Genomic DNA, 25,669 nt, shown 5'->3' on the forward strand with positions numbered 1-25,669 from the left:
TAACAGCCCCTGGTCCCACTGTTAATAGGAGTCCCATAAGAGTACCAAGCTACACAACTGTAATATATATGCAGTGTACCTACATACAGGCTCCCTGACTGTTGGTTCAGTCTCTTTGAGCCCTTACGTGCCCAGGTTAGTTGATTCTGTAAGTTTCTTGTCATTATTTCACCACATTAAAATGTTTTCTAGGAACTACTTGTAGGTGTAAAATAGTTTTAAAATTCAGGAGCTTTTATAACATATTAATGTTCCCAGGAAAGAGCTATTTATTATAGGCAGTCTTCATTAACCGATGCCCAGATAGCCTCACTTCTGAATGCCTTTTTTTTTTTTTTTTGGTTTTTCGAGACAGGGTTTCTCTGTGTAGCTTTGCGCCTTTCCTGGAACTCACTTGGTAGTCCAGGCTGGCCTCGAACTCACAGAGATCCGCCTGCTTCTGCCTCCCGAGTGCTGGGATTAAAGGCGTGCGCCACCACCGCCCGGCCTGAATGCCTTTTATAGACGAGCAAACATCTGTAGTGAATGCAAGCCCCTGGAGTTGTTACCTACATGACTTGCAAACCAACAGGCATAGCACTGTCTGCAGAATATTTTGCTCACATTCTAGGCTGCATGGCTGCTCTGGTGTGACTATTTGCAACATGGAAAGTCAAGCATAGAAAGAAGAAGGAAACGTAGAGTATGAGTGTACAACTCATCCCATGAGAACCAAAGCTGCTGAATAGGACCGTGGGAGTGCTTAGCCTTGTACCTGAGGGGTCACCTAGATTTGTTGTTCCCAACTTATGAAAACCCGAGGCTGCAATAGAGTCACCTGATGATTGAACTTCGACATTTTGGGTGGTAGAACAAGGATGGATATTCCTAATAATTATGCAGAATAAATGGTAGTTAGTACTGTCACCAAGACACATGTATAGAAGTTGGGCTGAATTGTACTCCCAAGTAAGTGGGAATTCCTGAAGCCTACTGCCCTGCAGAGACTAAAGGCTTATCTGGGTGGGTTCCCCCCAACATCCCTCAGGGTCAGGGACACAGAATTCTATCATTAGCTATGCCTTTCTAACTCAGCTGGCTCCTGAAATCATGCTACCTTCCTGCTGGAAGGTAGCCAGCGGCAGCCAGGTACTCCTAAGGAAGTCCAGGCACAGTGTCTGTGTCCTCTACAACAATCTACAGGGCACCTAGCAATGCTTTGCTTGCTTCTCCTTCTCCACCCCCTTCTCCCGTCCCATTTCTTCCTTCCCAAATGATAGCTCCAGATTTCACTTAACATTTATGATTTTATTTTTCTTCAACATAAAAGGATGATGATTCTGATATTGAAGAAATACTAAAATGTTTAAAACTACATGCATGAAAAGTACTTCCTTGGTAGGTATTGAAATTGTGGCAAGATTTCCGATAATTATACTAAGTTGAGGACTAAGAAGATGGCTTTTGTCGTCTTTACTGTATGGTTTCTGGCCTCCATGTTTGCCAGTGAGGTTTCATCCCTGTGTTTTTAGGACCTGAACCCCCCCTTTGTTTGGGGGAAGAAGGCCTCTTCCATTTTTAGTACATACATGTAGGCTAAGTGAGATATTACTTCTGCCTTTAATGATAAAGTCCATTTTTATCAGAGGCCCGAATGTACCTAGAATAGAACTCTCTGCTTTGTGGGCCAATTGGAACCACGCTGAGACTGGTGAGACTTCAAAAATGGTATCTGGGTATCATCTGAAATAATTACATCATGTTTTTCTGGAGGCAGTGTCCAAGCCTAGACACATTGACTGTGTTTATTCTTTTCTCTCTCCTGCCTCTCCCCCACCCATCTCTCTGCATCTGTCTCTGACTTTCTCTTCCTCCCCCTCTTTCCTTCTTTCTCTCTCTCCTTCCTGTTGCTGACCCAAGCACTAACGTGCAGTGTCGTGGGGCACTAGACCTACTTACAGTTAGATTACATTTGGCTTATATTAACTATGGCTCAAGACTTGGTGACTGGCACATTTCCACGCTTCTGGTCAATGTCTAATTCAGGAAAGAGAGCTGCCCTCTACACACAGGGCAGGGCTTTACAACACTGCAGACTAGTCATTTATCATTTTTACATGGGAAGGACAATAAAAACAACTATGTGGTTCAGTAAGTTAGCCTGGGAACTGCCACATATGTGGACCTCATGAAAGGATGACTCCCCTCATGCTGGGCCCGATGACAATGAGGATGGTGTACCTGGACGTCTTCCAAGGACCCTCAAACTTGACGATGAAGCCAGTACAGCAAAGATCAGAACAGAGAGAAACATTCTTGGTGACACACCGTCTTTTTATCTGCATGCAGGCACTTTTTTTTTTCTTATCCTGGTTTGGTTTCTTCTGATTGTTAATGACACATTTTAGTGCTATCACAAGCTGAATGTGTTAGGCAAATTGTTTCTAATTGTCTGAAACACAGCAGGACAAATATTATTGCACTTTATATTCCCATAAGGTCCGGACTTCGAGGCTCAGAACTATTGTTTTGTTGCTCCCATTTCTAGCATTGCTAAGACAGATTCCAACATGAGCTTGTAAGAGTTCATTCTATGTTACTATATGGTGTGTGTGTGTGTGTGTGTGTGTGTGTGTGTGTGTGTGTGTGTGTAAAACACAACCTGAGTGGGGATGCATAGTCACTGAGGACTCTCTCTCTCATCGGTCCTTCAGGCTACCCTTACCCATGACAGTTTGTGCATGTTGCTTGTTGAATCTTGCCCAGTGTGTGTGGATGAAACCAGTGAGCGCTCTGCTGATGGAGAAACAACATGTGTCCTGTGCCATTGCTCTTTCCCCAAGGTGTCTCTCTTCAGACCGTCACCATATCTTAGGATGAGAGAAGGAAGGGATGTCCGATTTAATCCTGGCTTGAGCAGCAGTGAATGAGTTTACCCATTAGCAGGCACAACATAGGTTAAAGGGTTTCAGTGAGGCTATAAAAGGCACAAAGAGTGTGTCCCAGAATTAGTAACCAGGACTAACACACTGAAACTCTTCTTCATTTTGTTTGGTCCCTTCTCTCTGAGCTCTGCCCTCTTCTATCAGATTGGGTGCATCTTGTACCCTCACCATTCCCAGGTCAGAGCACAGTTGTAGATGTCAACTGACTCCCCATTCTGAGTGCAGCAAAGCAATGCATGCCCCTCCTAACTTTTCTAACATCAGAGATATCTTCCCACAGGACACAACTCTATTGCTACCCACCTTTAGCCTCCATAGCAGAGTTCCACCTTTCTCTCTCTCTCTGGGGTGAGGGATGACTCATTGTGTAGCCGAGGAGGACCTTGAATTTCTGATTCTCCTCTTTCCTCCTCCTGAGTTATAAAATACATTCATGCACTAACACACTCAAGTTGTTTATACAATGCTGGACAAGGAACTTAGAGCTCCGTTTATGCTGGGTGTGCACCCTACTAATTGATCTATAGTCCCAGACCCCTATCTCATCTTAACACCCATTTTTTCTAAATAAAAGGCACAGTCAAGTATTTTTCTCCTGCCTCTGTACTTGATCATGTTTTCTTCACTTTCTGAACATTTTGTTTTCATGAGCTAGCCCATTTTCGTGGTTCAGCTGTATGTTTTCTGATAGTACATTGTGGAAGCAGATTTGCAGCTCAATATTTTTTTCTTCCTTAAACTACACATAACTATCCAGTTGTTTTTTGACCATCTCAATGTTTCCCCGTGACATACTTAAACTGAGTGCTTTATTTTCTCTCCTCAGCCCAGTCCTTATCCTCTATGAAAGCTGCCTTCATCTACCTAGTTATCAATGCCGGAAACCTGGAAATGATCTGTGCTCACCTTCCCTCTTATCAGCCATATTCTATTAACCACATTCTAAAACTCCTTCTCCAGCCGGTGCCCATTGTCTTTGCAGCAACTTCCGCTGCAATAGAAATACAGCTCACCTTCACCAAATGCTCAAAATATGACACACAACGAGATAAACCTTCCTTAAAGATTACATTGATCGTTATAACAATCTTAAGAATTCAACAATCTTTTACATAGTTTCTATATAGCAGAAGAAAAGTTTAAATACAGATCTCTCTGACACCCAAGCCAACATTTCTACCTTCAGAACCCCCATATTCCTTTTTTTTTTCACTAGGGTGTCTTCTCACATCTTGCCTGTCTGTTGTCTTTTCAAATTCAAAGTCATTTTGGGAAAAAGGAGAAGCTTTCAGTCTACAAAAATTTCTAATGTTCAAGCTCCTGGGTCTATTAATCCTGAGGATTCTGGATCATAGTAATTCTTTATTTTCATGCTTGTGCAATCTCAAGGGTGTAGGAAGTTATAGCATAGAAATAGGATGTGATTTATATAACCTTTTCACTAATGAGGACTTTTGACCTTTGATTAAACACTTATTTGTGAAGAAAAGATTATGTGTCTGTAGGAATTTGTTTTCATAAATTCATGGCTCCTGACTATGTGTAAATTTACTCTGGGAGACTCACTTAGAATGTTATTTAACCACCAGCTTGCTGATAGTGTGACCAGACAGCTGGTTATGTTGTGCCTTGCTAATAATATAGCTGAGACCACCACAAACTAATTGCCAGATGGAAATAACTTTCACCATTACCCACACAGCTTGGGTTTAAATTTTGTATGTGCAATTTTTAGAAGTACCCACCATAACCGAATTTTTTTTCAAGAATGCTAAGATATGCCTCACTATGGTTCTTTATTCATTTCTATTAAAAATATTTGGCAGAATATATAATCCCTTGCTATGTTCTTGGGAAGAGACAGAAAAGTATAAGACAATAATCTATCTACAAGGGGCTTATTATTTTTTCTTTCCTCAGAAATGTGTACAAAAGTATATGAGAATATGATCTTGTTATTACAACCTTGAATATACCATTCTGCTGTTGGTTTGTAAGGGCGGGAACCTTTTTTTATTGAAGGTTGGTGGAGGATTGGTTTCAGCCGATTTTGACCTTGAATAGATTATATAACCCAGGAATCTGCCAAAGAATTCTGTTTTTATTCAGGAACATTAATACTAGTACACTCTTGTCAACATAACATAACATAACATAGCATAAAATGAATGGTTGGTGGTAGAAATTGAACCAATGGAGGGAAGAAAGTAACTATTAGAAAACTACCAAGGTTTGGTTAAATATAGACATATGGCATTAGAAAACAGGTTCCTATTCATTAGTCTTCCCACGGAGGGACTCTCTACAAGCTGGGTACACAGGGGTCTTTGGAGAACGACAACTGCTTTGTTAGCTGAGTCGGCAGGCAGAGCACAGCTCTGTCGAAGCTGGGGAGGACAGGCCTGACAGAGCTAAGGTCTGAAGGTGCCGTGGCAAATGCAAGGCAAACACATTAGAGCTGGCTCTTACATGAGCCCTTATCTTCTCCTTATGCTCAACACAGGATAAAATGGTAGAAGAGATAAAAGACGCCCCTAGGATGTGGGTCACCTCCTCCTAGGAAGTGTCTTCTTTGGTCTGTTCAACTCTGACTCCTGTAATTATCAGCGTTCCTCCTGAGAGGAGACAGGGAAGGTGGTGGATAGAAGGGGGAATCTGCCATCTTCTGTTCCACCCTCGGGCCAAGGTTGTGGCACTGTTCTGAGAGGACAGAACTGTAAATGAGAGTTCCCAAACAGAAGCTGCCCCTTCAGATGAACCTCTGCAAGGCTGATTCAGTCATCAGAACTTCAGTGACTGCAAAGTTTGGAATGCTGCAGGTCTAGCGTCACACTATCTCGTGCCATCATTAGCCCTCTTAATAGCCGTTACTGTCTCCCTGTGTACCTGACCTAATTGCTTTGTGACCATTGGGTAAGTCATTTGGAATGTAGAAATAGTGCACTAGTTTGCCTTTGCAATGTACTAACTCAGCGGACCATTACCTTCCTCCAACCTAAGTGCTGGAAGTGCCACCTGAAGCATCCGAGGCTCTCTCTGCGTTGATACATCCTACCTCTCTCATGTTCCTACCAGTGTTTTTGAAAAGTGCCACGATTTATAGCTTTCTTTGTCCTGTGAGTACAAAAACTTCATGGAACTGTTAACACCTTGGGCATAATCTAAATCCGCATTCCTAGGCCACAGTCACTCATATTTGGCTCTGGAATAAGCCCATGTTTGAGGTGACAATCGTGTTTTTACATATGCAAAACTTTGAGCTAAGACTAGTGTCAGGCTCAGGAATGCTGCTTAAGACAAACTCAGCCACCTGGAAATAGGAGCATAAAGTTTATCACCCAAGTGTCAGCTTGGGGACAGAACAAAAAAAGATAAAACTTACTTAGTGTCGAAGCAACTCAAGAGCTGAACTTGCCTAAGATTCTGTGAACAAAGGGGTCTGAGTTACAGTTTAGGGAGCTAGCAGTGTTGACAGACCCGGGAGTCTGCTCTGGGTTTCTAGTTAGTGTGTGGCAAGGCTTCAATTGCCGTAGGTGAGGCTTTCATATGGCAGTGGGTGTTCAGACCACTTTTGCTTGGATTGCACGGTGTGGGAAAAAGCATAGAGGGTGGCAGTGTGCCATGGTCTATGCAGGCAGTGGCTGCTCAGTTTTGCTCAGAGCAAGAGATTGGCACTGTGTGTGTGCTTCTTCTCTTGTTTGGGATTTCCTCATTTTCGTAAGGGCCTTAGTGTTTGGTATAGAATACTTATCCACCTGAATCATATGAGCTAACTAATCCTCTCTGGGAGTAGATAGATTATCCTTAGGAAATTAAGCCCTGCAGAGTAAGATGGCTGTGTGTAATCTACTTTGAAAAGAAAATTAAACCCCACTCTGCAAAGGAGTGTCCTATTACACACATGGTCTCATGTGTGCTATAGATTCTTTCTATGACGCGATGATTTCACCCTACTCCACTGCGACCTTCAATATAGTTGTTTCTCAGTTATGAGTGTGATGATATAGCATCCATTCTTCTGGAAATATTAAAAAGTAGATGTGTCAGTGCTGAGGAGGTAACTCAGTTGGTAAAACGCTTGCTGTGCAAGCAAAAGAACATGAGTTCAGATCCCCAGTATGCATGTAATCCCAGCAATGATGAGGCAGAGAGAAGAAGAACCCCTACAGCTTGCTGTCTAGACAGTGACATGAAACCATTGATCTCTAAGTTGAGTGAGAGACCCCAAGGAAAACGTGACATCAACTTCTGGCATCCTCATGCACACACACCCATGTACATGTATGTACACATGCATGGGCACATATTCATGAACCTGTATACACACACACACACACACACACACACACGGTAGAATTGTCAAGGGAAAGTTCTGTGATATCGGTCATTTTCAAACAATAATTTATTGAGATTTAAAGTTGTTTGAAAAAGCAATTTCACCACTAACTTGCCTTTGCGTTTTATTATTAAATCGAATGTATTTGACATTTCAACTATAACATGAAGTAATTTTTATTATAATGTGATGCATTATGTATTGATCCTAGATTCTATAACTGAAGGTCCAGAAGATACTAGGAATGGTAGTAGCAGATGCTCATCAAAATTCTTATAAATCATCCCTCCAGGGCTAAGGTTATTACTTCCTTTTAAGCTTGCATGTGGTCATGGACTATCTTTATCCCCTAAACAGAAACTGGGCCATTGATATTAGAAGCTGTGTTAGAACATTTGTTTGGGATCACATTTGAATATTCCTCTCTCCACTTGGGTTAAGCTTTGCAGAAGCAATTCTTTGAACCCTTAACCAAGGCCATAGCTTCAGATGTTCCTAATTCTAACATTTCTATCTGTGACATTCATCATGTGTCTTCCCATCTGGCTTGAACCAGGTGATACCACCATAGCCAGTCTTTACCTCGGTACCTCAGGGATGCTTCGTAAGGAAGACACTCTATTCTGATAATATAATTTAAAATGTTCTACTTCTTAGAAGTCGGCTTTCTCACACAAGTACATCATCTCTTGATTGGTCTTTTCTGAGGGAGGCTAGTCATGTTTTCGCTGCTCTTGGTGATGAGATGCATGCATCACATTTTTCTTGTATTTACACATTCAGTGATTCTACTTTACAGTCTCCATTTCTTCCAATTTCATTTTCTCAGGGTTTCATGAATCTTTGTCAAAATTTCAAAGTAAGATTTTTAATGGAAATTTAGTAAAAGCATCATTTCTTCTCAACCCACTTCCTTCAATAATACATGTAGGTCCAGTGGCATTGCAATTCCTGTAGTTTCTTTGAAATTTGGCTGAGGGGTTTGTCAAGTAATACTGACTGGCAGAGCTAAAACAAAACTCATGTGGAACTAGAAGAAGAACACAGCCAGATACTGATTAATTAATGTCTACAATGTGGACAGTAGTAAATGCCTATGCCTTTGGTCAGAGAATTTTTTTCAAGTCTTTTGTTCATTTTAACTTTAATGTTTTTTTTTTTTATTTGTGTCTATGTATTTTGGTCTGCATGAGTCTGTGTGTGCCACTTGCACAAAGTGCCTAAGGAGACCCGAGGGTGTCAGATCGCCTGAAACTAGAGTTACAGGCAGTTGTTATTCACCTGCTGTTGGTGCTGGGAATTGAACTTTAGTCCTCTGCAAGGGCAATCCATGCTTTTAACTGCTGAGCCACGCCTCCAGCCTCTTCTCTTCATATTTAGTTGGGTTTCTCTCTCTCTCACTCTCTCTGTCTCTCTCTCTGTCTCTCTCTGTCTCTCTCTCTGTATGTGTGTGTGTATCTGTATGATGCATGTGTACGGTGTAGGTGCATGTATGTGTGTATGACATGCACATACAAAGGTCAGAGAAGGATGTTGGATATACTGCTCTATCATTCTCTAGCTTACTTTCTTGGGACATGGAATTTTGCTGAACCTGCTGCTATAATGAAGGTTAGCAATCCCTGGAGGTTCTCCTGATTCCATCCCCTCACCCCCAGCACTGGGGTTATCAGGACCACACTCGTCTCTTCCCATGGAGTCTGTGGAGTGGACTCAAATCGTCATGCATGCACAGCAAATGCTCTCACCCATTGAGCAATCCCCCAGCCCAAGTTTTGCTTTCTTGGTATTGAACTTTATTCTTTATATATTTTGGATATTAATCCTTATTCAATGTATGGTTTGCAAATATTTTCTCTCTTCCACAAGTTACCTCTCTCCTTACTGTCCTTACCTATGCAGAACGCTGATAGTCTCTCTTCTCTCCTTTTTTGCCTTTACTTTTGGATTATATACAAAATATCCATTGTCTAGACCATCACACAGGGCTTTTCTGCTGTGTTTTATTCTGGTAGTTTTATAGTTTCAATCCTCAGATTTAAGGTAACTAATTTTATATCATAATTTTATCTTTCTAGTAAGTATCTCAAAATTCATAAAATTTAGGACTCATAAAACTTAGATCTGCTCTCTAGCTCAAGGTCATTTTATCTTAAACATAATTAAAAAAAATAAACTCAGCCTTTCTTGGTGCTAGGCCTCCTTTGACAGTAAGTCTTTCTCTCCTCTCTGTAATTTTCAGAAATCAGCTCATGCTTCCTGCCTTCTCTCTCTCTCTCTCTCTCTCTCTCTCTCTCTCTCTCTCTCTCTCTCTCTCTCTCTCTTTCTCTCCTGGGTTCCTATATCCTGGGTGCTGAGGAAGGACTTGTTCTCAGGTCATGACAGCCTCTTATCAGACTCCAAGGGCATGTCTCCTCTTCAGGAAACTATTTCTGTGGATATGCCATAGACCTCTGCCCCCAGCTTCCTTCTAGTCCTGCTGTTTTGTTCTCTCTGCATCTGGCAATTCCTCACTCTTTAGTGTTAGATGCTCACCAGACTTCCTGCATTCAGATTATCTATCCATCCTCTTCAGGTGGCATACAAGGCTTGTGCTGGTTCTGTTTGTCTTTTCATCTATCTATCTATCTATCTATCTATCTATCTATCTATCTATCTTCTACCTATTTATGTATTTGTGTGTGTGTGTGTGTGTGTGTGTGTGTGTGAGAGAGAGAGAGAGAGAGAGAGAGAGAGAGAGAGAGAGAGAGAGAGAGAGAGAGAGTGTTTCTGGCACTCTCTGCTCACATTCAGCCTTTGGCTATGTGACATGTGTACCTTAACCACGTGTCATAGAGATGATTTATTCTTGGATATGTTTGCCGGTGTGAACCGCTCTGGTACTTGTGCTGCCTTTCTCTCTCCACTGCCGTCACCCAGGCACCAGTGGTAGTTTCCTACCTTTCCTTTCCACCAGGCTTGTGTGTCTCTCATGTAACCTCTATCGCAAGCTCTGAAAAAGGCAAAAAGCAAACATTCTTTTGGAGAAAATTCATCTCCTAATAACTTTCATAAAATTCAGGATGATAGTAAGAACACTTTGCAGTCTTCACTGAAAATGTTTAAATAGTATAGGGTTTATAAACTCATAATACAAGGCAAAGAGATCTTACCTCATAGATGTATAAAAACACTATCCTTCTCTTTGATTTTCACATAAAATTGCCATGCCAGTCATGTAATCCCGAAACTTTCTGGCATGTGTCATACCACATCACAGATTTTCCCTCCAGATTAATGGTAGTAGTTTCAACTCAAGCATAACAGCTGTAAATTATTTCATAGTATAATTGTACCAAATAAATCTAGTCATCTCTATAGTGGTGTATATTCAGCCAATTCTTGTTTAGTCATTCCCCAAATTACTTTAATCCTTAGTGTTACGTATTGGCACCCAGCCCTCTATATGAAGTTACACATGTCTATGGCATTATTTCTTATCCACTTATTTTCATTTTACTGCCACTGTGGGTACCCATTCCTCTTCCACGTTTGGGCACTGGTTACTGTCAGCCAATGTTATCTGCCATCAAAGACAAGAAGTGACCCTGGCCTGGCTAGTTAGAGACTGTATCTTTCTAAACACAATATTAACAATAATTGCTTCTGGGATATAAAGCATGCCTGTTAAAAGATTTTTATTATTTTTTAACATTAAAAGTTGTACATTTGTTATTATTTCTAACATGTCTCTTTGAAGTTCTCACTGCATTTTTAATATATTTTTTATTTTTGAGATTATAATATAATTACATCATTTACCCTATGGCTTTCCTCTCTCCAAAACCTCCCATATATTCCTCCCTGCTCATTCTTTAAAAACTTATAGATTGAAGGCCAGTGAGACAGTGCAATGCCTAAAGGTACTTGCCTCTAAGCCTGATGACCTGAGTTCAATCTCTAGGACTCACATGGTAGAGGGAGAGACTAGATGCTCATAAGGTGTCCTCTCACCTCCATTTTTTCCTTTGGCATGTATACCCCCTGATTTACATACATATAATAAAAATTTAATGTTATAAATTAAGGAAAAGTTTATACAACATTATTCTCTTTCAACTTCTCACGTAGACTCACATCTGAGTCCATCATTTCCTTCCGGGGCAGTCAGCTCTCATTCATATTTATCTGCTCTTCATCCTTGGGCCACTCTGAAAGCCCATAAGTTAGTTCTGGTCAGAGTTTGGATGTCCTCAAGGAGGAACAAACAAGAAGCCATGGAAGGAATAGTAGCTTCTTTGCCGGCCTAGTCCAGGCTGTAGAGATATTAGCATCAGTCTTTTAAGTTTCTCCAGTGGGATCTCTAAGCACTGCTGAAGCTCCTGTCCAGGTCTATGGGATCGGGCAGGCCTTCTGGATTATAGTCACAACAGATCCACGAGACAGCCGCTTTCCCAGGAATCCACCATTTCTGTTAATCCTCCTTCTCCTCAAACAATGACATCACTAACTTTAAATGAGAGACAAGTTTTCTCTCTCCTTTGGTTGGCTGTGTCTCATGAAACACCAAAGAGAATGAAGTTGACTACCTATGGGATATGTCTGTGGACTGAGGATGCAGCCTCCTGGCCTGGATATTTTTTTTTTTTTCGTAGTCAGTACTGAGGAAGTTGAGGTTAAGGAGGTCCTGAAGGTTCCAACTTCTGTCCTCCAGAATCACAGATATGATCATAACAATTGCTTTCATACATCAGACTCTGTGTCATCTGAAATACCAGTTTCCACATCATAGGAACATACTAAACAACTTTCTATCCCATGAACCAAAGAAACCATTTGTTAGGATTCTATGTTTTGAACATTTTTCTTCTGGGTAAAATGATCCCAATCTCACTCTTTAACCCTTTTCTTCTCATACTTTGCCCATTGTATTATTTTTCACTCAATAATCAATGTAGATATTTTCCCTTCTTAGGAGCCAATCATTTGTTATATGTCTTAATGTTTAGTTGTCTAATGAAGTACATAATATTTAATAATAAACTACATATGTGAGGTTAAAATATCAGTTGGGCATTTCTCACTATACACTATAGAATTACAATATGATGTAGCACAATTAAGAAAGAATTTAGGGGCACTTAAGTGAAAGCTCATCCAATGCTTGAGAGTCAGAGGCAGGTGAATCTTTGTGAAATCGTGGCCAGCCTGGTCTATCTACATAGTGACTTTTCAGAATAGCCAGAGCAATGTTGAGATACCCTGTCTCAACAAACAAACAGGAGATAGCTCAGTCAGTAAACTGCTTCCATTCAAGCATGAGGTTCTCAGTTCAATCCCTAGCACCCATGTTTTAGCGTGGGCTTATAATTTCAGAGGCAGAATAGAAGTAACGAATCAGGAAGCTCCAGGTCCCAGTGAGAAGCACTGTCTCAAAAATTGAGTTAGAAAAAGATGGAAGACAGCACCAATATCCACGTCTGACCTCCATGTACACATATGCACATTGCTTACTTCCATACAAAAATAATAAACAAATATGAAGATAATTAGTTGCTGTGTACATAAAAGTACCTCAAGACTGGTACGGAAAAGGAAATGATCTGTGTATCTGTAGTGGCTCCAGATCCTCACCTTCAACTGTCTCAATGTTAAGATACTCCATATGTTTTCACTCAGCCCCAATTCAAAGCAAATATGGAATATGTGAAAAGAGAGTAGAAAAAGGTTTGGAAGACAGAGAAGGGAGAAAGGAAATGGAAGGGGAGAGGCAGAGGAAAGCCAGCTTACATACTGCCTCCTAGTCCATGAGATAGTTGTCCCTACTTCCTAATTCTGAAGGAGGACGCTCCTCAGGCTCTCCCTTCTTTACTTTTCAGTGTCCTTCCAACCTCACTGAAAAGGCAACTGGAGTATGATATGTAGCATAGGATGGAGTCTTTATGTCTTTTCTTTGTGTGCCATTGTTGAATTTTCTCCATATCCCAAACTCTCTCACATACAGAATTTAGCCTTCATTTCTTGGAATGAGAGTATCATCTGTCTGTCTATCTATCTATCTATCTATCTATCTATCTATCTATCTATCATCCATCCATCCATTCATCCATTCATAGGCTCAGTGAAATACTTTTTACAAGTTGTTTGTGCTAAAGTGCTGCTTGGTAGGGGACGTTTAGCCTTCCAGTGCCGGTAGAAATCCTTCCAAATCCTTGGCTTCATGATGAGTTCTACATTAATTCAAAATACTTCCGATGCTGATTAAGTCAGTCTACTGCCTCCCAGATTTCAGGTTTTTATAAGAAACAAGTAAGCTTTGGCCACTGGCTAGCTTTTACTTTAATATAAACTATCTTTACAGAAATGATTATTGTTTGACTAGTATTATAATCTATCAAGTGATGTAGGTTGTTAAGTTAACAACTTTGATTTTAAAAAATAATCTCAAATCTCTTAGGTTGCCCAGCTACACATTTCTAATCACACACACAATGATGATGTAGTGGAAACTCAGGTTAGATTCAGTGAGGGTGAATAGGAGAACAGCAGCCGTAAGGGTTCTGTAAGCTGGTCATTCAGGGTTCCTGATGGGCTGCTGCCATTTCTTTCTTAGGTACTAGAAATCAGGAAGACTAACAACAGTGCTGTTTAACTAAAGACAGTGAAACATCGTTACTTAGGTGGAAACTCAAGTCCTCAAAGCTTTCATGTACTGGCTACTGTTCCAAATAACTGTGGATCCACTTTGGCTTACATTTCTTTAAAGTTCCACATGCTGAGTCCTGAGCACACAGTTCTAATTACGGCATCACATGTTAGAGGTGGAATGAGGTTTCATCTTTTCTATCTAAGCACTGATCACACAAACATTCTAAGGACTGTTTTTTACATTTAGCCTCATAACCTTTCCACACTTACTCAAAAAACAAAATTTAAATGACTTTACAAAGATTCATGAGTTATGAGTTAGAAATCTGAAGGTTTCAATATTTAGTATTTAATCAAGAACAAGTATTTTGACTTCACTCAGAATGTGAGGTTGAGTTCCCACTACCAACCGCCTTCAGCTTTTGTCTCCCTCTCAACAGTGCATTGTGTATCTTTTATAGGGCTGCCACAGCAAAGTATCACAGAACGGATGGAAAGCACCTAAAATCTCTGTCTTATGGTCTTGAAATCTCAAAGTCCCAAATGTAGGTGTCAGTGGGACCGAATCCTTCTGAAAGCCCGAGGAAGAATAGACCCCACACTTCTCCCCTTACTTCTGGTGTTTTGACACACTTGCTAGTATTTTTTTGGCGAAAAGAAACAATACCCCAATTTCTTCTTCTGTCTTCACCCGGTGTTTGGGTGTACTCTTCTTGCTCTTCATAAGATCTTCTCTAAAATGGTACCATTTGAATTGAGTTAGCCCCTACCCACATTACAATAAAACGTTAAAGTAAGTGTCTGTAATCATCATAGTCTCAGTATTTCTTCAGCACTCTGAGGAGTTGAAGGTTGGGACTTACTTATATGAGGGACATGACTCAACCCATGATGATAAGTAAAGGTGTTGTGGTAAGAATCAACAGTCTGGGGACAGTGCATTCCATTGTGAGTGAGCTGTTTTAGCTGTAGTTTTGAAGGTTGTATTTAGTTAATATTAGAACCAAATGCCAAAACTTATAAAATGTACTATAATACCAGAGGAGAACAAAGTTGTGCTTCTGAGTTCTAGGTGCTTGACCTTTCAATTATAATGTGGGGTCACTAAATGAATATCTACAGACCTTAAAATGTATGTCCTCTAATAGGATGGATTTTTGGGTATAATCCTAATACCTGTCCCCAGTCCCAAATTACTCAATCTGGATACAGCCTTTCCTGCCTTATGCTGGTGTCAAAGGAACAGCTCCGAAACTGAAGGAAAAGTGTAGCTCCTAAGTGTAGAAATCACTTCCTATCTGATAACTTGTTCTCTTTCTTACCAATGAAGATTGAGTCACTTTGTGGTCATCTCAGCCTAAGGGTTATTGTAAAAGCAGAGGCAAAGACTGGGCTGCCTATCAGTTCTCAAGTCCTTCTGGGCCAGCAGGCAAGGGCAGTCAGGAAAACTCTTCTCTGTGCATGCTGGACTGAAGAGGAAGACAGCAGATAGAGAGCATTCTATTTAACCTCCAGGGCTTCTCAAGAGGCTGATAGGGTTCCCAAGAGCTGACCTCCTGATATCTAGTACTGGAGTATTTTTTGCTGGATCTCTGATGGATCATTACTATACTTACAAACATGTCTCCATAAGAGTTGCATGTTTTAAGGCCTTCTAGAAAACATTTTTGTGATAGCATCAGCCTTATATGATTTCACATATTTCACACTGCCAATACATGGTTTTTGAGATTTAAAAATAACCAGGATTAGAATATGTCTTTAAGTTTTATCTATCTATCTATCTATCTATCTATCTATCTATCTATCTATCTATCTATCTTTCTTCTATCTTTATCTTTATTATCATCATCATCTATTTATCCTTCCACCAATTCATAGTATACCTGTCTACTATCTATCTATCTGTTGTCTCTCTGTTTGTCTTCTAGCTGTGTATTTGTCCATCTGTCTTATTTCTCTTTCTTTTCTTCCACACCACCTTTTTTGTTTGTTTGTTTTTCGAGACAGGGTTTCTCTGTGTAGCTTTGCGCCTTTCCTGGAACTCACTTGGTAGCCCAGGCTGGCCTCGAACTCACAGAGATCTGCCTGCATACTCCTTTAATTCCACACCACCTTTTTAGATTCTTTTTTTCATATCCTAAGACTTTCATTTGTGTTACTTTTACTCTTACCAAAGACTAAGTGATATAGAGTATCTCTAAGCGTTAGTAACAATATTTTTCTAGGTAATAGCATTAGGGAGTTGCAACTCTGCTCGTATCTTTAGTGAGCACCTTTTTTTTTTTGTGAATGCAGAGAAAGGACAAACAATACTGTTAATTTGAAAATACCTCCAACTAGTTGATAGCTTTCTTTATTTTTTGGAGCATTTAAGCTTCTATGAATGCAAATATGTGACAAGATTTGTCTAGTTTATATTCTGCCCCCCCCCCCCACACACACACCACCACAGAGACTGAACTCAGAGCTTTGCTAGGCAAATACTGTGCTACCTACAGCCTTCCTCGCTGGTTCTGGTGAAAGTGGATGACTAAAACATACTCTGAAAAAAAATGAATGGCAGTTATTTTCAAGCCCTCCACAGGGCTGATGCAAACACAGTGCTTCTTACAAAGTAATTTACATGAAAGTTACTAAGAGGGCCTGCTTGTTAGGGGTGGGGGCACTTAGCTTTCCAATGCCAACCTGGGTTCCAAAACTGTGTCAGAATACAGCCCTTCCCACCAGGCCTGATTGTACCCCACACCACTGTTTTTATTAAACAGTGCAGTTTCTGCTGCTGACTCTTGTGTAAGAAATTTTAATTTATTTTCACTAGACTTATGGATTCCATTACCAATAAACAAGATTTAAAAAGGAAACATGGGTAAAACTTCCACATATTTTAATCAGAGCATAATCATTATTGTCCAGTTAAATGCAAAGCATTAAACTCAAACGGACTCTCAAAAGCTGCCCTGGTAGTCTTTAATGCCAAGAACAGCTGCAGACAGGAAATCTTAGTGAACTTGTCTTAATTCATGTATTGGTAATATTAAAGCCATCAATGGTCATTGAGACAGCTATAGGAAAATTTTCTATGCAGATGTAACACAAACTGTGTAGACAGTAGTATCCCTGAAAAGTAAAGATGAATCATTGTGAGTTATAGTTTATGCACTCATGGAATAAGCAAAGTCAAGTTCTTTGCCACTTTAAGAACCTATAGTTGACATATGGTCTAGGGTTCAGTCAGTGGAAAGTGGAGAGGATTCTGTCTTGACCCTGTTGCTATGCTCACTCATAACTTGCCTACCCAGGTAGTCCCCCTGCTAGCTTTAGGTTATCGTTGTGCCCCAGGCTCAGACCCCATTTCACTTCAGGCTTCTTCTGTGTCCAGTGGTAAAACTACTGTTCCTGTGCACTGCACAGATGCTACTGCACAATAAAATGACATGTGCAAATGCTTCTGAAATCTGAGTGTGCTTAGAGATGTTCATCTTTGACATTATCATGGAAACTTTCACTAAGAAGGTTCTCCACACTTCTGTTTCCTTCTAGATATCTCTGCAGTTAAGGGAAAAAGAAGGGGCGCCAAAACATGTGGTCTTGAGAATTGAAATATGCATATGAATGGATGAGCAATGTCTCTGTGATTAGTACAATAATGCTAGTACTTGTTTTGCTGATAAGTAGAATAATTAAAATATTCATTTTGGCTATATACACATCAGTCACTATTTTATTGTGTATCTTGGGGACATGAGATGGTCCTAACTACTCTGGACTTCTTTACAGGGCTGTCTTTTGCTATTCTTTCATCTGTACATCCAGTCTTTGGTTTATATGGATCTCTGTTTCCAGCCATCATTTATGCCATATTTGGAATGGGACGCCATGTTGCCACAGGTAATAATTACTGTCTATGCTTAAGCTTCTCATAGAACTAACAAAAGGGACTCAAGGTGATTATTAGCTCCTGATTAACTTTTCAAAGTCATTCTACCCTGCTGATATATGTGAGGTAAGTTTATTTATCAGATACACACTATGATTTATTGCCATATTCTGTGTTATAAAAGAAACTGAAGCGAGAAGCACTGATGAATTTACAATGGAATAAGAGAATGTAAAAATTTGAAAGAAAACAAAGACTATAAAATTTAGTTGTTCAAATATTGAAAAATATTTTGAGTGTATTTCTTTGGTTCTTGAACTAAATGATCTAAGCTTCTTCTAGGTAGATTCTACAGACCCTTTAACTGATGTATCTTTTTGTTTAGGTTTTTTTTTTTTTTTTTTTTAAGATAGAATTTCTCTGTGTGTATTCCTGGATGTCCTGGGACTCTGTTGACCAGGTTGGCCTTGAACTCAGAGATCCACCTGCCTCTGCTTTCTGAGTGCTGGGATTAAAGGTGTGCACCATCACCACCTGACTTAATTGGTGTATCTTACCCTACCTCACTCTGCACCTCTGAAAAAAACACAAATATGAATACAAAGGGTGAACGGTCAGGTCATGATTATTCCAGTGGTAGAACGGGCTGCACTTCTGTGTGAGCTACACCTAGTCACATGCCTCATTTGTTGTTTATCACCTGCATGACCTTGGACAAAGTTTTGAAACTCTGTATGTTACTTTTTAAATGATAAGATGACCACTCCCCCATTTCTTATACTAGTGAGAGCTACACTCTTAGTATATTGTGTTTAACTTAACACTTGCTTATATTAATGCAACATTTATTGAGTTTTCCTATTATAAAATGACACCTTAATCTTAAATATTCAGCTAGTAACAAAACGTAATTCAATAGGAATAGCTGCAGACATTGTTATTCATTTGTGTGTGAGATCTCAGCCTCTGAGGAGTGACTTTTACAATCTGTCTTTGGTGGTCAGTTTGTGATTGATTGTATTACTTTATTACTATCACAAATTATCATGAAATAAGTGGCTTGAAACAGAGGAAGTAATTCTATAGTTCTGGAGGTCGGTGCTGTGAATAAGTCTTCCAGACCCTGCACAAGCAATCCCTGCATGATTTAGCTCATCTTCCTGACTGTTCTGTCTTCTAGAAGTTTCCTGCATTCCTGGGCTCCTGGCCTTTCAACAGTTTCCAAGGCCAGTGGTGCTGTCTTCAGATCTCTCTCTGACTCCACTCTCTTGCCTCTATCTTCTGTACTTACAAGCTCTTGTGATTTCACTGGCTATATCCAAACACTCCAGGATAACTGTACTTGAAGACCAGCTCATTAGTGAACTTAACTTCACCTGCTATGTTTATTTTTTCTTGCTATGGAGCATACATATTTCTGGGTTCAGAGGATTAGGATAGAAATCTTGGGAGGTCATACTTTTGCTCAGCACATTGGTATGTTTTTTTCATACAATAATTTGTACTTGTGTAAATTTGGTTTTTATATCACTAAACTTTGTTATGAGTGAGAGAGTAAAAGTTAGCAGTCATTACAGACTTGCCACCTAACAAGCGCTCTGGGAAACAATATTCTGCGGGGGCTTGTTAGGGATGCAAGGACACTGGCTTCTATTCCTGACACACTGAATTAGAACTGGTATTTTCACAAGAAGTTTTATACACACACACACACACACACACACACACATACACACACATCTTTACATAATGACATTTCAGTCAACAAAATGACACATCACATAAAACTGTGGTTCATAATATTATGTCACACTTGGCATTGTAGTTGATATAGTTTGGATAAGTGCTCTATGACATACATACAACAGTGAAATTGGCCACAATGAATTCTCAAAATGTATCTCTACTTTTATGAGTCATACAACTATATACGAAATATGTATTTTAGTACATATGTGTGCATGTGTGCACATGCACATATGTCTGTTTTTATGTATGTATATGTTTCAGAGTAATGTGTATATTTCAAGAAATTTACATGTTCTTGTCTTAACACAATCCTTTAAAGTGGACATTAATTTGTATTATTTATAAATTTCAGGTGAACTAGAAAAAATCTCACAAAGTTTCTTATGACAGCACATATTAAAGTCACAGACATACAACTTACACCTCACATGTGCCAAGTCTGTAGCCCAAACTATCTTTTTGTTCTTGGCAACAAAATGTTTTAGAACACTCATTGAATGAGAGTTTTCTTCCAGATAAATACAAAAGGAGAAAAGCACAGAATGAATTAAACATGATTTTCTTCAGTGTTTACTTATTATTTAAAACAGGGTTTTACTTACGATCCTCTGACCTCAGCCTCTGGAATGCTGGAATTACAGAGGGCTTGTTGCTTTTCAGTTGTTCTGTCTTCTAATTCGGTCACAGAGCATTTAAGTGTGTCTGTGGCAAGAAGGAGAAAAAGGCTTCAAAACTGACTTCCCACACATTTCTTCTGTTTGACACAAGACAAAAGAAAAAGGCGAAATGAAATTTCCCAATAGACCATAATTAGTCTAGAAGTCAACGTCATGTGTGGTAGTTAACCTTCTAATCCCAGCCCTTGGGAGGCTTCAGCAGGAATCTACCACATGCCACACATTCAAGCCCTGCTTGAGCTGCACAGTGAACTCCTGTCTCAAAACAAATTACAAAAATACATTATTTGATAATACTGAAATATATGATTATATAAACCACTGCATTTCATAAGTAATTACTGTAAATGTTCTTCTGGTTGTATAGTTTCAAATTTTCCATTTATGTAGGACTCTGTAACAAAAACGTTATTCAATAAGTTATCAATAGCTATAGATGTTTCAAAATGCACACTTTGCAAACTTCATAGTCATTCTACTGTACAGTAAATGTGGATGGCCTTCTATTTTTGAATTTATACCTCTCAGAGCCTGCCAGATCTTCCTATTTTGGTTAAAAGTTAATATTAGTCATCAACACTGGTAACAAATAGATGATGCTTTCCCTCCTGATATAAATGACAGGGGAAGTACAAAAATGACTTTGGGACCTTCCTGTGACTTTAACTTATAAGGGTCATTAAATCTCTAAAGATGTCCACAAATATTTAATATACAAATCATATTTCTCTTTTACTTGGTCATAGTGTAGTGTAGGTGGGAGAGTTACACTCTGAAACTTTATTAAGAGACCAATCAATGTACTTTTGTGAAAGAAAAGCATCTTATCTTGGATTTTAGCCTCCCAGTTAGGTGTTCAGAATGCAATACCAAATTACTAAACAGGATAAGACATTATACAAGAATGATTTTAAAAATTAAGTTTTTTATATGTGTAAACAAGGAGTGTGATTGCTCCTTGCCCTTCCATCCTTCACTGTCTCCTTTTCTCCCATCAACATACCCTCTTTTCAAATCCTTTTTCAATATTCATGTTTTTGCTTTAAGATGCAATATGTATAATCGGAACCATCAGTGTGTGCTTGGAATTCTCCATTGGAACTTAAAGGGTTTACCAATGGTTGTTTGAATGATGGCATTGACCCCCCCCCCCAATTCCCATAGTTCACCAATGGCCACTAGTGAAGGAGGATGGCATCAAAGCCTCTTGAGTACCCCCAACCATTCATGGTTGGCCATTAACAGGCTCATTCTTGTGCAGGCTCAGTGGAAGAAAGTGCAGTTGCCCTGAGTTTACATATCTTTGAAAATCAATCACTTCCTGAAGCCAAAGTGTAAAGATGTTGTGTGCTAGTTTATTTAGCAATTTGAATTTTCCTGACTAATTTAAAATATGATTACTTAAAATATATTTAAATGAAATTGCGTAAAACATAATGTGACACACAGAAGTCATGGAAAAAAATGAACTGATTCATCCCTGAAACTAGAAAAGAGAAAAATAAATCTGGGTGCGATCCTAATAGAAACCAAATTGATTAAGACAATATGTGACAATATGTCTCACTGTCTCCAACCTTTAGATATGCCTTAATTTTGTTCTTACCTTATTCTTTGTTTATCTCAAAATTGGGCTGACTGAGGTTCATTCCCCCACAACAAAGCCTTTCAGATAGCTTCTTCTGTTTTATTCAGTAACTTCCTATCTTTTATAAAATACCAGGAAATCGAATCCTAAACCAAAAAATTAATGCATTTGTTTTTCTTTTGAAATCTGCAGTTATCTGTTATGTGGCTTCAGTAGAAAGTGTGTTGGTCTGTGCTTTGAAAGAGCAAAGACCAAGTGTAAGAGCACTTACTCTATCATTTGATCTCAAGGATATCTGCTGTAAATTATGTCTTATCTGATGAATGTTCTTTACTTTGAGTTACCCATATGGGTGCTAGAATCTTGTCTCTTATTGTTAGTTATAGTCTTCATTTAGTTCTTCATGATAAGTACACTTTTTAAACAATTAATATCTATTGATTTATTAAGAACACCTAGCTCTACTGGGTGGTGGTGGCAAATGCCTTTAATCTAAGCACTCAGGAGGCACAGGCAGGCCGAACTCTGTAAGATAGAGGCCAGCTTGTTTTACAGAGCAAGTTCCAGGACAGGCTCTAAAGCTACACAGGGAAACCCTGTCTCAAAACAACAACAACAAAAACCACCTAGCTCACAGAGAGAATAATACCTATTTTTTCTATGTATTTGTATACCATCATCTCTCAGAGAAAAGAGCCTAATCATGACAGAACATTATTAACTCAGTCTTACTAAGACTTAGCTCAGTGGTTGACATTTAATGGGTGCTGACAACATGCCATTGGGTGCTAACTGTGATATGTTTATATGACATTTAAGCCTTATTAAAATCCCAAATGATGAAGAATGTGCCCTTTTTCTGGACAAAGAGATTGAGGAAATAGTTGTGAGATTTAACTCCAAGTCCATTGGGATCCACACCCCCACATTGTCCTAAACCCACAGTGCAGACCACAGATCTCCTCCAAATCCTTCGCTCTAGTAAGAAAAGCAGACAGTGTGCTAGGTTTCCACTGAGACCAGCTTCTGTTGTCCTTATCTTGTCTGTGTTAGGTTGCCTGTGTCCCACAGAGTAGCTTTCCCCAAAGGCTGACATACAAAATGGGACAAGGTAGGGTCTTTAAGTGATGAAATAAGGGGATGCTTGCTCAACACAGCATGCGTTTCTTCAACCTTTCCTGGGGGAACCAGTGTTTCTCATCCATGCTGCTGCATTCTCAGGCAAGCTATGCCAGAAAGAAAGGCATCAGAGCTCTTGTCAGGAAGATGGGAACATACTGAACAAAGTCCTGCTTACAAACAAGGCTGTGAATATTCCCAGGAAATAAGCACTGAACCCTAAAAGCAGTTTCTACTTTACATGGTGAGCACGGTGGGTTTAATCATTTTATAGGCCCTGGCATTTTGTTCATGAAAATAAAGTCTACTCAATTATGAAATCATTGCAGGTAGAAAGCATATAGATAGCATGGAGAGGAAGATCTGGATAGATAGTCATGACTGTGGAATTTGAACCACATCTTGGAAGCTGAGAGCTTGTTTTGGTAGATCAGAGGACCTTACATTTTAGCCAACAGGTTTATAGTTATCCATCAAGGTCTTCAAGTTTTTCTTCTTTTATTCTCCTCAAACCCTATAGTCTGGGTGCGAATATCATTTAGTGGATAAGGCAAGTTAGACCCAGAGTGATGTACTTTAGGTGGCATTGTTGGTATGTTGAAGGACTGGATGTAAATCTAGGCCACAATCCTGTATCTTAGATGGTCTCTATTCAGAGAGTTAGGAAAGTGTGTGACTCAGAAAGACATGATGGCTCAGTGGGCATTGCAGCAGGGCAGATGTACTGTTTCTTTCATGGAGTGGAGTGAAAGGTAGAAAAATGGGGTATACTGGGGTAGAGGAGATTTCTCGTAGCTCTTGTTGGCTTTTTGATAATCATGAAAGAATCTAGCAACTCTTTAATGTTTCCATGGATATTTTCTAATATCGTTCTCATTTTCAGGCACCTTTGCCTTGACTTCCTTGATATCAGCCAACGCTGTGGAAAGGCTAGTCCCTCAAAGCAGCAGGAACCTCAGCATGCAGAGCAACTCAAGTGTGCTGGGCTTATCCGACTTTGAGCTCCAGAGAATTGGAGTTGCCACGGCAGTTTCCTTTTTGGGAGGAGTGATTCAGGTAAGCAGCTCGGAGCCTGGAGAGGACAGGGGAACAGGAGGAAAGGGAATGCAGGCAGGGTTGTGTTTTTAACCAGGGGTTTCTCTCCAGATGGAAAAAGGGCGGATGTGTCTTATGATTATGGAAATACATAGTGGTTCTATAAATGCTGCTTAGATGAATGAAGTAGAATCAACAAATTGAACACACAGAGAGACATATAATACAATCAGATCTTTAAAAGTTTTTTTTTTTTGAGTGGGGGGAATGAACATGAAGCTGAGTAGGTAGGGAGATGTCAAGGACCTAGGAGGAGTTGGAGAAGGGGAAAAAATATGATAAAATATATTGCATGAAGAGTTATAAAGACAAAAACATAAAGTAAAATTAAAGTAAAATTTTAATATTTTTAAAGAATGTCTTATGGCCTGGAGAGATGGCTGAGTGAAAACACTTGCTGCTCTTGCTAAGGATATAGGTTCACTTCTAGACACCCACATGGAGGCGGAAAACTGCCCGTCTAGTTTCAGGGGATCCAACATCCTCTTCTGGCTTCTAGGGGAACCAGGCACACACATGATATGGTACACATATATCCATGTAAGTAAAATACTTGTACATGTAAAGTTAAGAATAAATATTTTTAAAAAGGTTGAATGGGCTTCCTCATAATACAGTGAGTCCATGCTGTGTTCATACATGACCAGAGTATCATTGGAAGGAATGTTGTGGGTGAAATTTCTACAATAGGAAGATGCAGCTAGCTTTCTCAAATGCTTCTCTACTTAAGCACTTTATGATTTTGTTCTATACACGAGCAAGAGATGGCCCTTAGTCTGTATCCTGGGCTTGCTGCTATGAGATCTCTGGACTCAGATTCTACCAGCCTTTGCCTTTTTTTTTTTTTTTTAACAACTCTTGAGTGTCTAATGCTGCCACATTGGCTATTGTCAAATTCTCCTCAGAATATAAGTGTTTGATATTTGCTGTTTTTAATGAAATAATTAGAGTTAGATCCCTCAGAAGAGACTTTAAGATGGACATGACCTATCAGTCACTTTTGGTAACTGATAACGTGCCTGATTAAAACAACTTACAGGAGAAAGGCGTTAGCTGTGCCCACAGTTTCAGAACTGTCAGTCCACCATCACTAAGCTTTATTTCAGGGGCAGTGATGACACAGAACATCACAGAAGAAAAAAGCTCATCATGGGGTAGCCAGAGAGCAGGGAGAGGTGAGTGAATTTGGACACTGGCAGTCTCTGAAGCACGTAGTCTCTGATCCACTGCCTGCTACGTGGCCTCATCCTTAGTTTTCACCTCCTAGTAACACCACGAGACTGTGACTCTGTCCATGGATTGGGTCACAGCCATAATGGTCTAATCTTCACTCTGAACATTGCTTTGGGAAACAAACCTTCAACATCAGTTTTGAAGATACATTTCACATTCAAAACCGTAAACACACAGAAAGACACCAAATACCAAGCACAAATTCCCTGTACAGTGGTCATTTTTGCTTACTCATTCTTGTAATCTAAATATGTCTATATAACTTTTCTGAGGGTCTGTGTTCTAGGCTGATAGTTCCTTTTGAAATATTGCTCCATGATTTAAAAGATCATATATGAACAGCAGAAAGGGAGAATAGTTGATGATTGTGTGAATGAATGGGAAGGAACAAATGTGATCTAGAGAAAAAGAAACTCAAATCCTTAGAATATCGCCTTCTGA

The 25,669-nt window shown here is 39.6% G+C and overlaps 1 protein-coding gene across 3 annotated transcripts in view; it reads left to right on the plus strand.

Moving 5' to 3' along the window:
• Slc26a7 (solute carrier family 26 member 7) overlaps positions 1 to 25,669 on the plus strand; it is a 127,202-nt gene that overhangs the window by 8,231 nt on the left and 93,302 nt on the right. For all 3 annotated transcript variants that reach the window (XM_037202388.1, XM_028871614.2, XM_037202389.1), the window contains 2 exons: positions 17,668 to 17,778; positions 23,784 to 23,956. In XM_037202388.1, the coding sequence (XP_037058283.1) occupies positions 17,668 to 17,778; positions 23,784 to 23,956 (284 nt within the window). The remainder of the gene's footprint in view (positions 1 to 17,667; positions 17,779 to 23,783; positions 23,957 to 25,669) is intronic.

The sequence above is a fragment of the Peromyscus leucopus genome, chromosome 2 (genome assembly GCF_004664715.2).
Source record: "Peromyscus leucopus breed LL Stock chromosome 2, UCI_PerLeu_2.1, whole genome shotgun sequence".
Classification (NCBI taxonomy): domain Eukaryota; kingdom Metazoa; phylum Chordata; class Mammalia; order Rodentia; family Cricetidae; genus Peromyscus; species Peromyscus leucopus.